Source organism: Strigops habroptila, chromosome 3 (genome assembly GCF_004027225.2).
Source record: "Strigops habroptila isolate Jane chromosome 3, bStrHab1.2.pri, whole genome shotgun sequence".
NCBI classification, from domain to species: Eukaryota; Metazoa; Chordata; class Aves; order Psittaciformes; family Psittacidae; genus Strigops; species Strigops habroptila.
Window position 1 is genome coordinate 66,656,981 of NC_044279.2, and position 12,858 is coordinate 66,669,838.

General features: G+C 50.9%; 1 protein-coding gene across 5 annotated transcripts in view; it reads left to right on the forward strand.

The window, feature by feature from the left end:
* The window catches only part of WASHC1 (WASH complex subunit 1), a 45,447-nt gene extending 32,599 nt beyond the window's left edge, over positions 1-12,848 (forward strand). For all 5 annotated transcript variants that reach the window (XM_030478745.1, XM_030478746.1, XM_030478747.1 and 2 more), the window contains 9 exons: positions 1,506-1,617; positions 2,698-2,844; positions 7,798-7,934; positions 9,068-9,203; positions 9,345-9,549; positions 10,022-10,189; positions 10,524-10,682; positions 11,332-11,400; positions 12,126-12,848. In XM_030478745.1, the coding sequence (XP_030334605.1) occupies positions 1,506-1,617; positions 2,698-2,844; positions 7,798-7,934; positions 9,068-9,203; positions 9,345-9,549; positions 10,022-10,189; positions 10,524-10,682; positions 11,332-11,400; positions 12,126-12,277 (1,285 nt within the window). In that variant the 3' untranslated portion in view covers positions 12,278-12,848. The remainder of the gene's footprint in view (positions 1-1,505; positions 1,618-2,697; positions 2,845-7,797; positions 7,935-9,067; positions 9,204-9,344; positions 9,550-10,021; positions 10,190-10,523; positions 10,683-11,331; positions 11,401-12,125) is intronic.
* Positions 12,849-12,858: the final 10 nt, after the last annotated feature.

The window sequence follows — 12,858 nt, forward strand, 5'->3', positions numbered from 1 at the left end:
GGTGCTACAGAGCACTTTTCACCTCAGTCCCAAAGCACTTTGGTGCTGATCATGTCATGGCTTACCCCCAGCTGGCAATGATGCACCACACAGCTCCCTGCTCTCTCCTCCCCAGCAGGATAGGGGGAAGAGAATTGGAAGGGTAAAAGTTAATATCCTGGTTTCAGCTGGGATAGAGTTAATTTTTTTCCTAGTAGCTGGTGCAGTGCTGTGTTTTGGATTTAGTCTGAGAACAATGTTGGTAACACACTGGTGGTTTGGTTGTTGCTACATTGCTTGCTCTAAGTCAAGGACTTCCCATTTTCCCATGTTCTGCCTGCACAAGGAGATGCACAAGAAGTTGGGAGGGAGCACAGCCAGGACAGCCCCCTTTGAGGGGGAAAGTGAGTGAGCAGATGCGGGATGCTTAGTTGCTGGCTGGGATTAAACTACGGCAGTGGGAGAACTTGTGGGTTTAGATAAGAACAGTTTACTAATTGAAATAAAATATAATAACAATAGTAATAATAATTATTATTTGAAATGAACAGTGACATTTTCAAAAAGATAAACAAAATCCACAAAGACAACTGATGCAAGTGAAAAACAATTGCTCACCACCAACTGACCAATGCCCAGCCAGTCCCCAAGCAGCAGCCCCTGGCCAACTTTCCCCCTAGTTTACATGCTGAGCATGACACCATATGGTCTGGGATGTCCCTGTGGTCAGTTGGGGTCAACTGTCCCAGCTGTGCCCCCTCCCAACTCCTTGTGCACCCCATTCTGCTCACTGGTGGGGTGGGGTGAGAGGCAGAAAAGGCCTTCACTCTGTGTAAGCGCTGCTCAGCAGTAACTGAAGCGTCCCTGTGTTACCAACACTGTTTGCAGCACAAATCCAACATAGCCCCATGTGAACTACTATGAAGAAAATTACCCTAGCTGAAACCAGCATATCTAGTTTTGCAGAAATTATGCAAGTTAGCATGCTTTATTACTCCAAATGAGGACCTGATGTTGTTTAACCAGTGTGGAAACCAGATCACGAAGCTGTGAAGCAATGTGGAAGAAGTTGTTCAACAAACTGCTGGTATAGTAGACAACCTGAAGAGCCTTGTGAGTCCTGAACTCCGCTCATTAGCATGTGTTGTCTTTCATTTTATTAAAAGTCATTTTAATTAAAAATATGTTGGCATTTGATAACTGGCTGTGGCTTTCTTGTCATCAGTACCTGCAGAGGGCTTGTGGCACTCTGGCGTGGCAAAAAAGCTGCAGTTTTCCATCTTTCTGTGCTGTGCCTTAAGCAGCTGCAGGACCGTCGTGCTGTGAGTCATGGACTAGACCTGCCTTGCTGTCGGAGTACATAAAGCTCTTAGTGGGACCAAGAAAAGCATAGCTCAACCAGCGCTATTTTGCTCTATGAAACAGCCCAGTCCACCGAGATTCACATCCTTTCCTGAGGGCCTGGCTGTTGCCAAAGAATCTCCAGCTCTGGCTTCTTCATGTTAAGAAAGGTGCTTTCCTCCTAGGATCTCCCAGCGAGTGGAGGCCAGCCGGGCACAGCTTCAGGCAATCGGGGAGAGGGTCACACTCGCCCAAGCGAAGATTGAGAAGATAAAGGGCAGCAAGAAGGCTATTAAGGTAGTGAGTTCAGTGGGGGCTGCATGGTCTCCCTTCTTCCTTCCACCTTTCCTCTTTACACCTGATGTAAGTTCTGGAGAAGAGCAGGCTCAGCTGCCGCAGCTGCTGCCTGCTCACCTCTCCATGCCTCGCTGCTGAGCAGGGTTGTGATGAGAATCCCTTTCCTGACTCGGCCAATTGATGATTTTTAGACCCGTCAGCCTCAAAGCTCCAGGCCTTAGGAGGCCTATATAGGTTGCTGCCCCTGCTGCTTCCTGAGAAAAAGGCATGTGCTGAACTAAGCCAAACATCCTCACACTTCAGGCTTATAGACACTTTGTCTGTTTGAATGAAAGCTGCTGTTAAAAAGCCTCCTCTTAGTGCATCTTAATCCTATTGAGCCATGTAAAACTGATGAAAATCCTTCTGTCCCTATTTTTCTTACATTTTATACAGTATTTCCAACTCCCTTCCTGCTAGTGGAAGCCTTTTTGATTTCCTAGTATTTAGAGAGAGAAGCTCTGGCACTTCCAGTTTCGGAATTGACACAGCCCATGCGTGTTTGGGTCCAAGGCTGTCCATCCCCTCTGGCAGCATAGATTCTGTGCTTCCCTGACTCATAGAATCCTAGAATGGTTTGGGTTGGAAGGGACCTTAAAGACCATCTAGTTCCAACCCCCCTGCCATGGGCAGGGACACCTTCCACTAGACCAGGTTGCTCCAACCCCGTCCAACCTGCCAGGGATGGGGCAGCCACAGCTTCTCTGGGCAACCTGTGCCAGTGTCTCACCACCCTCACAGTGAATATTGCTTCCTTAATGTTTAATCTAAATCTCCCTTCTATTAGTTTAAAGCCATTCCCCCTTTCCTGTCACTACATGCCCTTGTAAAAAGCCCCTGTCTGCATTTCTTGTAGGTCCCCTTTAGGCACTGGAAGCTGCTCTAAGGTCTCCCCAGAGCTTCTCTTCTCTAGGCTGAACAAGCCCAACTCTCTCAGCCTGTTTGCATAGGAGAGGTGCTCCAACCTTCTGATTATGTGTTGCTGTATTATAGGACTGTCTGGTTGTTGAGGTGTTTCAGTCCCTCCTTGTTTCTCCACAGGTATTTTCCAGTGCCAAGTATCCAGCTCCTGAACGGCTGCAGGAATACAGTTCAATTTTTGCTGGTGCAGAAGACCCAGCTAAACAGAAATGGCCAAGACACAAGATTCAGAGCAAACACCGAATGCTGGATGAGAAAGCTCTGCAGGTAAGGAGGAGGAGAATAGACCTCGAGAAGAACAAGCAAAGAGAAGCTGGGATGCAGTTAGTCTCGTTTATGAAGTAGACCAGGACTTTAGGATATAGGCTGGGACCAGAACATCTTTTCAGTTTGGTCTGTTGGTAGGTATGTATGAGATCAGGTTGGGAAGCTTGGAGAGCTGCCAGTTTGAGAGGGCCGTGTCAGTACCATACTTTGGCTGGGTGTTCAGTGCTCTGGGTGGATGTCAACTGCCAACTCCCCCGGGCAGTTCTGTGTCCTGAAATGCCGCTGTGTCCTGCAGCGCTGCTGGGGGGTGCTGCTGGCTGGGCTTAGGGCTTCGGCTATCCATAGCAAGGTAACTGGGATCAGGGTCATAATTGTTTGAAAAATAGTTTCTGAAGGCTCCAATGCAAGTGGTGGTGTGAAGGGAAAGGTAAAAATGCTTGGGAGCGTGTCAGGAGAAAGAGGAGTCAGAGCATTTTCTGTCCTAGGATGGCATCATACTTGGATATTGTCCCTCCCTGGTTCCCAGCTAAGTTTTACATCTTGGGGAGGAAGATCATTTTGCTGCTTTACTTCTTTTGTTTGTGCTTTGCTTCTCCTTTGCCTTCTGTTCAGTTATTGTAGGTTGCAAGCCTTTCAGAGGGGCTGAATCTCTCAGTACCCAGCACAGTTGGGCCTTCCAGGTGTGCCCATAGCACTGATGTCTGCGGCTGGTGGTGTTGAAGGAGGTCCTGAAGCATTGAGTTCCCTTTTAGCCTGTGGGTTGAGTGGCAGAGGAGCTGCTTAGGGAGGTCTCAGAAGTGGTGGGTTTGGCAGGAAATGCTACCAAAGGATTCTCCAGCAATTTGGGTCACATCCCTGGGTTGGAAGGAGAGGAGGAAGAGTTGCTGTTCGTAAAGTTTAAAAGTTGCTGTGTATGCACTGTGCCAGGAGTAGCAGATGTGCTCTTCTTGCAGGTTAGGGATCAACCTGACAACTTTCCTGCTCTCCATCCCTAAAGAGACTTCCTTCCTCATCCTTGCGTGCCTTGGCCCAAAAATAAAGCTGCCACTGAATAATTTATCATGCTAAACTTTGCTGAGTGTTAATGGAGCTGGGACCTCACATGGTGAAGTGGTTATGAATATTTCAGTGAGGCCATGAAGCAGGGTTGCTGGCCAAATGGACAGCTGGCAAACTTGAGCAAGGTTCATGCTTCCTTCAAGCACGAAGGGCAGAGTTCTGTGCGGGACCTGCTGCTGGACAGCTGGTTATGGTTGTGCTGTGCAGCTGGTGGCCCCATCCCATCAGAGAATGATGAGGGGAGCAGAGGTAGGCAGTGGGTGGACAAGGGTGATGCTCTCCCACCCTGAAGGGCTGGTGACACTGTGCAGCCCCTCACACAGGGAGGGGATTGAGAAGAGCATCAGCTGGTGAAAAGCAACGTCCTGCAAAGAGCAAATGGTGTGCCCATTCGACTGGCCTGCGGGCTCCAGTAGGCTCGGCACGTCCCTCCCCACAGCCCCTCATGCCACCTCTTCCCTGTCCCAGGCAGTCTCTGTACATTACCACGTTCTGCCCTTCGTGACCAGGGCTGCTTCAGCAGAGGCACGGGCTCACCTGGGGATGTTTGTATTTGTTCCTCCCCTCCTGTGATGCAGTTCTTCCTCCTCCTTTGGGGCTGTTGATCTTTCTCTGGCTTTGCTGACTCTACCTCATGCAGTAGTCTTGTTACTTTTGTCAAGCTCATACACCCTAGCTCCTGCAGCTCTTGTGTGGGTCTTCTGTGGGGTGGAGGAATGCTCTTGGCTGTCAGCTGATGAATGATGGGCTGCTCCTGTGCCAGGAGCATCTGGTGTGCTGAGCGGGTCTTGGAGTGGCCAAGCTCTGACCACATTCCAGGGGGACAGGCCCTTCTTGGCCATAGCTGAGCACAGAGCCTGACATACCTTGCAGTAATGAAATGTGACAGAGGGGAGTCTAATGTTTGCATTTGTGCCCTCCTCAATTATTCAGGGCTTTCAGCAGAGGCTCGCTGCCTGTTTTCACTTCTAATGAGGGCCTCTTTGCTGGGAGCAGTTGCAGTGGCCTTTGCTAACTTTGCTTGCACACGCTTCACCAGGAAAGCAAGCTCTGCTTTTGTCAGTTTGAGGGTAAGTGGTGGCAGCCTGTGCTCATTTAGGGTTTGTGCTCTGGGGGGAAACCAGCTGAGTTGGAAATGTGCATGGTTCTGCAGTTTATTTAAAAACGCTTCCCTCCTGGGAAATTCTCCTTTCCCCCTCCGCATCCCAAGCAAGAGAAAACTCACTGTTTAGGTCAGTAAGGTAAGCACTGATGGGTAAGAGTGCCAGAAACAAGGTGCTTGTGGTAAGCCTGGAAAGTCACTTGCTTTGCACATTGCTGTGGTAGCAGCCAGGCAGGGTTCAGCAGTGAGTTGGCTGCAGCCCTGTGGGGCTACTCGGGCACTGGGCGCTGCCTTTGTGGTGGGAGCTGTGTTTGGGTCCTGCAGGTGCCCCTCAGGAGGCTGGAAAACAGGCTGGTAGGATGGCATATCAATCTCAGACATGCTGTGCCTGAGCTTGGGAAGAGGTCCAAGCAAAAGTTGCAGTCCACTGCTGGAGCAGTCTTGCTGGGCTTCAAAACTGTCAGTACCTTGGTGTGCCTGTGAATTCTGCCTCTATCTGAGTCCACATGGGCATGGGGAGGCTAGACCAGGGGTTTGCCATTCACCCATCTTCAAGTGCTTTTCGAGCAAGCCTCAGCACTCCCTTGGCGTGGAGGGAATGGGGTTTCTGGTCTATCAGACCAATTCCTTTTGTAATAGCGCACGCTGAATTAAACTTAAGCACCAGGGTGACTTTATATATACTTCATAGGTATATATATATATACTTTAATATATACTTTATGTATTTAGGAAGAAAAGTGCCTGGAATTGCAGCGTCCTTAGGAGTGTGATCCTGCCAGGTGCCAAACCGAGCGTTCCAGTGCCTCCCATGCCTTCAGTATGTCAAGGCTGCCAAACCTTTGGCTTAAGGCCTTAATGTCCCTATAAGAAAACTGATGTTTTAAACGGCGTGTTAACTTGTGGAGTTCACAGTTGTAGGATGTGGCAGGGTGTAGCTGTTCTAAATTTCAAACCAGATCTAGGTACTTGGCTAAGACTAGCACTTTGGTGGCATTTAAATAAAAGGATTATGAAGAACCTCACATTTCCGAGTAATACTCATGCTTAGTGCTTTTATAACTGCCTTAGATGAGACTTATAAGTAAATTTAGGTAATGGTTGGTTTCTCACTATGCCCTTAAAGTGACGCACATGCTTCCAGTGCTAATTGAAATGTACAAAGAGAGAATTAAAAAAATATATATATGACTTGAGGGCGAAGTGTGTGTGAACAGTTCTAGCAAAAGCGTCAGCACTCCCTCATGCTTAAAAAATTAAACATTGGGAAATGAATATTAATGATCAAAAGAACCTTTATTTTTGAACTTCTGCTTCTACAGCTTCTAAATAAGAGTTTGTTTATTTTTGCCTACTTGCATCTGTAAAAATTCAGGATGTTTGTTTCAGTGTATTTTTCACAAGTTGGAATGTGTTCTTTGGGGACGGGGGGATGGATTAAATCAAAACTTCACAGGTTTTTCCCTATAGCGTTTTATAGACCCAGAGCATCATACAAACTCTTAGTCGATTAACTGAGCTGTGACTAAGCCATTTCCCAGGATTTCTGGCTACCAAATTCAAGACTGAAATTTCAATCAGCAGGAACTGCTCATGTTGCTGAGATGCGGTCTTAGAACTGAACCCACAGTGACCTCCTTTTCCCCCAAACAAGTGCAAGGAGGGGAGAAGGACTCGGAGGACAGGATAGAGCAGGGCTGCTGGAAGTAGAGAGGCAGTAGGATGCTGTGGACAGTACCTGAAGTGGTCGTTTTCTGGTGATGGAAGAAAACCAGAAAAGTGTGGCCAGTTGCTAACAAACTGTCCTGGGTAGTGCTCTGGTTTTGTCTGGTTTGAACACCTACCACCTCGTAGCTGCCAGGCTGCTGCTTGTCCTAGTTTGTAAGATAAAAACAGGAATTGTGAAGGGGCTGAGGAAAGGTGTGGGCAGAGGTCTGGGGTGGAGGTTTGTCCATCCCGGGCTGTCTCTGGGTTCAGGAACTGATGCCTTTCCTCCCTCTACAGCAGTGTGCTGTGGGCACTGAGCTGCATCTCCCCAGAGCATGTGGCAGCGGGCACTGTCACGCCATCTGAAACGCTGCTCTGATCCGGGATGGCAATTCCTGTGCTCTATAAAAGTCAAGCAGTTCAGATGTAATAAGTCCTTTTCTAAAGGGAGCTCTATATATTATGCATGAAGTTTTAGAACCGAGAGAGAGGAGATTTCAGTTCATTAGAGTTTAAAACTCCTGCAAATCCCTCAGGCTTTGCAGAACCATCTGGCACACGTTCCACCCTGCGCACTCCCTTCTGCCTGCTCTCTTACCTAGTGCAGGCACTCTGCTTTTTCCTAACCTCTTTTCCTTTGCCTTCCTGCATACCACACCAGTGGGATCACAGCTCTTAAAATATCAACTGAAGGCAACAGAGGGGAGGTAATAGAGATGTTTGGAGGACTCTGCCTGCATGGAAATGTCTTATAGTTGACTGTAACAAATGCCTTTTAGACTCCGGTGCTTGATCCCTGCCTCTGGCTATAGAGTCTGGATGGTCGTTTTATTTTGGTGGCTCCAACATGACCCATCCATGGCACCAAAAGTACGTGCCATGAGTCTGAACCACTGAGATTTGTCACAAGTGTGGGGTTGCAATGTTGGCTGCGTGCTTCTTTGCGCCAGGGGAGGTGGAGAGGGAGCAGTAGGGTTGCCAGACCAAGCAGTGGATCCAGCAGTGTGGGTTGCGGTGGCTGGGGAGAGCTCTCTCAGTAGCTGTGGCTGTATTGTGTTTACCACCCGTTATCTGTCTTCTTGCAGGAGAAGCTCAAGTACTTCCCTGTGTGTGTGAGCACCAAAATTCACCAGGAGGACGATGCAGAAGAAGGCCTTGGCAGCCTCCCCAGGAACATCAGCTCCCTCAGCTCCCTGCTGCTGTTCAACACCACCGAGAACCTGTGAGAGCTGGAGCAGTGCTGTGCTGCTCACATACCCCTGCTTGTCCGCAGAAGAGCTTTCCCTTCCCCGGGGGTAGCAGTCACTGCTTGCTTCCCTGGGGGTCTTATGTATCAGGCTCCTGCTAGAACAGGGTTTGATACCTCTCTGCTGGCTTCCAGCTAGCAACCCTTTCTTACCCACTCTTTCCCTTCAGTGGAAGGAATTGTTTTGTCTGTACCTGTTCCTCCATTCACCTGCTTTCAACCCAGTTTTGCATGTCCCTTCACTGACTTCAGTTTTTCCTGTCATTCCCCTGTAATTTCTCCCCAGCCTTGAGAGCTGCTGTCACTCCTGCCCTTCTCTGCCCCATGTGCCAGCCTAGGTACTGCTCCTTCTTCTGATGATTCCTCACAGCAATGCTTCACTGCTCTTGCTCTTTTGATATCTCCCCTGCCTCTCTCACTGCAATTCCCTCTCCCATCAGGCTTTGCCTCCTTCTCCTCATATTGAAGAGCTTCTTTAAGCCCTTCCTTGTGCTTTCAGCTGCTGGACCTTCTCTCTCTTCTCCTGAGCCTTGGATTATTTCCCCTTTTTGTTTTTCCTCCTGGACCTTGAGTGACAAGTCATCAGGAGAGACTGGTGTCCTGCTACAGGCTGTAGGACCGTTTCAGGCCAGGTGGTGGGAAGGAGAAAGCTTGGTAACGGTGGCAGTGCAGTGGGGCTTTATTTTAGGATGAATGTGGAGGCTGCACCAGCAGGTTGGGTAGCTGATTGGAGAGGAAAGAAAGGAAAATGGGGTTAAAAATGGGGAAGAAGTTCTTCACTGTGAGGGTGCTGAGGCGCTGGCACAGGTTGCCCAGAGAAGCTGTGGCTGCCCCATCCCTGGCAGTGTTCAAGGCTGGGTTGGACGGGGCTTGGAGCAACCTGGTCTAGGGGAAGGTGTTCCTGCCCATGGCAGGGGGTTGGAACTGGATGAGCTTTAAGGTCCCTTCCAAGCCAAACTGTCCTATAATTCTAAAAGAGGAAACTGGAAGGCCCAACATGTTCCACCTTCATGGGTGAGTCAGGAGATCTCCACCACCAAGGGTTCACTGTTTCTTCTGGTCTTGGCTCCTGAGGCAACATCACTGAAATACTTGTCCTCTACCCATAGGTACAAGAAGTATGTTTTCCTGGATCCTCTGGCTGGAGCAGTGACCAAGACCCATGTGGCTCTGGAAACAGAGACAGAAGAGAAGCTCTTTGATGCCCCTCTCTCCATCACCAAGAGGGGACAGCTGGACCGACAAGTGAGATGCAGCTGTGGGGATGCAGCTACTTCCCCTTCAGAGGACTTCTGCCCAAGTTGTTCCCTGCAGTGCCCCTGTTTGCTGCAAGGAAGAGCAAGTGCACAGTCTCCAACTTATGTTTTTGGTTTGGGTTTCTTTTAGGTAGCTGAAAATTACTTCTACGTGCCAGACCTGGGGCAGGTCCCTGAGATTGATGTGCCATCCTACCTGCCAGACCTGCCTGGCATTGCTGCAGATCTCATGTACAGTGCCGATCTGGGCCCTGGCATCGCACCGTCTGCCCCCAGCAGTGCTATTCCAGAGCTCCCCACTTTCAACACCGAGTCAGTGGAACGTTTGCAACCAGGTATTTCCAATTCCCAATCCCAGGACCCTGTGGACAAGGAAGGCAGGGATTGCTAAAAGATGAAGACAAGGCAAAAAGACCCTTGGTGGGGATTTCAGGATGGATATTTGAGATAACCTCTGGCTTGTGCTTGGGCCTGAGTCAACCTGCTCAAGACTGCTGGCCAGTCTCCTGGCCCCTTCCCTCCCTCACCCTCTGCATGGCTAGGGAGGAGGGAGCGCTGTGTGCCTGGCGGACTGGCCTCGTGGTGGGATGCTCCTGTGTGAGTGGGATGCAGCTGGGGAGGGCAGAGTAGGGGAATCACAAGCCCTGCCTGCTGTCAAGAGATGCTGCACAGGGCAGGAGCGCTCTGCTTTACAGTGCGTGCTGAGGCCTCTGTTGTGTTGCTGCTGAGGCATGCGAGGCTCTGAGCTGAAGCTCTCAGTGTGCTGTCCTCTGGGACTCTTCAGATACAACTTGTTTCATCTTTCAGACCTTCAAGATGCTGAGCTAATGCCGCCACCTCCACCACCACCACCTCCACCACCACCTCCTGTTATGCCAAGTACTGTGCCGCCTCCGCCACCCCTGCCCCAGCCCACAGCCCCCTCTGAGCCAGCCCGGACAGCGAGCGAGGAGAGCAGCAGCGCCGTGCGTGCAGGTAAGGGCTGGGCATCTCCACATTGCACCAGCAGAGTCTAGCTCTGACTCCTTGACTTCAGCCCATGGCCTTGTTGGTTCCCTGTGGCTTCCTAGCCTTCTGGCAAAGGAGGGAGGCTGCAGTGGAAGTGCAAGGTGCTCCCACCTGCCTGGGAGCTGCAAGCCTTCAGTTCTCCCTTGGCAGGGCTCCTGCCACTGAGAGGTGTCTGGGCCTGGATTACAGCCCTGAGCAGAAGCTGGCAGGGTATCAGATCAGCCCTTTCCATGGGGATTTGGCTGTGCCTGTAGCTGGTGCACTGACGCCCAGCTGCTGCCTGTCCTTCTTGTCCCTGCAGCTTCAGTCCAGGGAGCCCCAAAGGAGGTGGTGAACCCCTCTACTGGGCGTGCCAGCCTCCTGGAGTCCATCCGCCAGGCCGGTGGCATCGGGAAGGCCAACCTCCGCAGTGTCAAGGAGAGGAAGCTGGAGAAGAAGAAGCAGAAGGAACAAGAACAAGGTACAGAGGCTCTTTGGCAGAACGGATCTTCCTTGCTGTCAGCCCCAGGCTGAGGAGGTGCGGGGCTGGAGGCAGAGGGGTAAGCCAGGAGTGCAGTGAGCACACAGAGCAGAAAGGCATTCTCTCTCCTCACAGGCTGGCGAAGGCCTCAGTGCTTCGCATTCAGCCAGTGCTCTGTGAACTTGCTGAACGCCATCTGCCAGAGGGGCGTTCGTGCTCTTGATGAAGACCTGCTCTGTCTCAGGGCAGGCATTGGAGTTTCCCGTGTGCTGCATGGGGCAGACACAGAAAGGAAACCTTAGGGCCAGGAGGGGCAGGGCTGGGACAATTTGAGCACCTCAGTTTAGGCAGCCTGGGAGGGCACTGATGGAGCTGGTTTGGCAGAATGAGACTGCAAATGCACAGCCCCTCTTGTGCCTCGAGAATTGCACGCTTGGATTTCCCCAGAAGGTGCTGCTACCCTTCGGTGTCTGGGGTTTTCCTGACCTAAAACTGGACTATAATGGGAAAGATTAGTGGTTGTGAGACAAGTTAGCAGTCAGTCTATGGTTTTCTTTCTTTAATCTGAAGGCAGTGTTGCAGAATGCTTTGGCCATAATGGTGGTTCAGACTGACGCTGTTTCTTGTCTGGCTTGTTTTGCTGTTTCAGTGAGAGCTACGGGACAAGGTGGAGATTTGATGTCAGACCTCTTCAACAAGCTGGTGCTGCGGCGCAAAGGTACCATCCTGCAGGGTGGCTGCTCCTTCCCCCGGGAAAGAGGGAGAGCACTTTTGGCACCTCACTTGTGTCAGACGCAGCCCTAGATACAGGAATAGAGACCTGGGGGAGGCCTTGGCAGGTACATGGGGTATTTAGGACCAGCGTCACCTCTCAGTGCTTGACACAAGGCGGAGGAGGGTGTAGACTTGACTTGCTCAGGAAGCACAGAATGGTTTGGGTTGGAAGAGACCATCTAGTTCCAAACCCCTGCCATGGGCAGGGACACCTCACACTAGACCAGGTTGCTCCAAGCCCCGTCCAACCTGGCCTTGAACACTGCCAGGGATGGGGCAGCCACAGCTCCTCTGGGCAACCTTTGCCAGCACCTCAGCACCCTCGCAGGGAAGAACTTCTTCCTAATATCCAAAGTAAACCTACCTTCTGTCAGTTTAAAGCCATTCCCCCTTGTCCCCCTTTAGGCACTGGAAGCTGCTCTAAGGTCTCCCCTGAGCCTTTTCTTCTTCAGGCTGAACAAGCCCAGCTCTCCCAGCCTGTCTCTGTAGGAGCTTTAGTTAAATGAGCCCTTGGCACAGGGCTGGGACAATGTTTAAGCACGTTGGCTGTTCTGCTTGCCTGGGTGCTGGGCACAGCCACGCGAGGTGTGGTTTTTCCTCTCCCCTGTTAAGCCTCTGTGTCTCTAGGCCACAGCTGTCACTCACGGCTGACTTTTCCTTCCCCCACAGGTATTTCAGGGAAAGGGCCGGGAGCCTCTGGAAATGCCGATGCTCCTGGAAGTCCTGCTGGGGCCTTTGCTCGAATGTCGGACTCAATACCCCCCCTCCCACCGCCACAGCAGCCCGCAGGTGAGGAGGACGAGGATGACTGGGAGTCATAGATGGGGTCAGATGAACATCGGTGTGACCCTCAGGACTCTTGAACTGAGCACCTTTGAGAGACACCAGCTGTGGAAGTACCTCCTGGAGGTGGGCACTGGTATGGCAGGAGCCAACTGCTGCTGAAGTTACAGTTACCAGTGAGGGTTTTTCTTCTGCTGCCTTCTACTTTGCACCCGAAATACTACATTCCATCTCAAATGCTGCTGCAGCTCACACTGGCTCAATAAATCCTGCCTTAGCTGGCGGGCAGTGGGGCAGCCTGGGCTCGGAGGATCAGAACTAGCATTGCTCCTGATTTAAAGGGCCCTCTGTCTTTCCTAATGTGACTGGTGATGACTGCAAAAACATCTCTTGCAGGCAAACAGCCCTGGCCTCATTCATCTCCTTGCTGCTTGCTCAAGTTCCTGGTTGCTTGGGTGTTGCTAGAAGATGAAGCATGTGTGTGTGTGTGTGTCCTTCTTGGGGGCCTAATTCCTGGTGCCTCTGCACTTGATGGTTTCTGTCTCTACCTGGCTCATGGTAACTCTTTGCCTGTCTGAAAAAATCCAATAAAGTTGAAGGAAGCTGGTCCTTGCAGCCT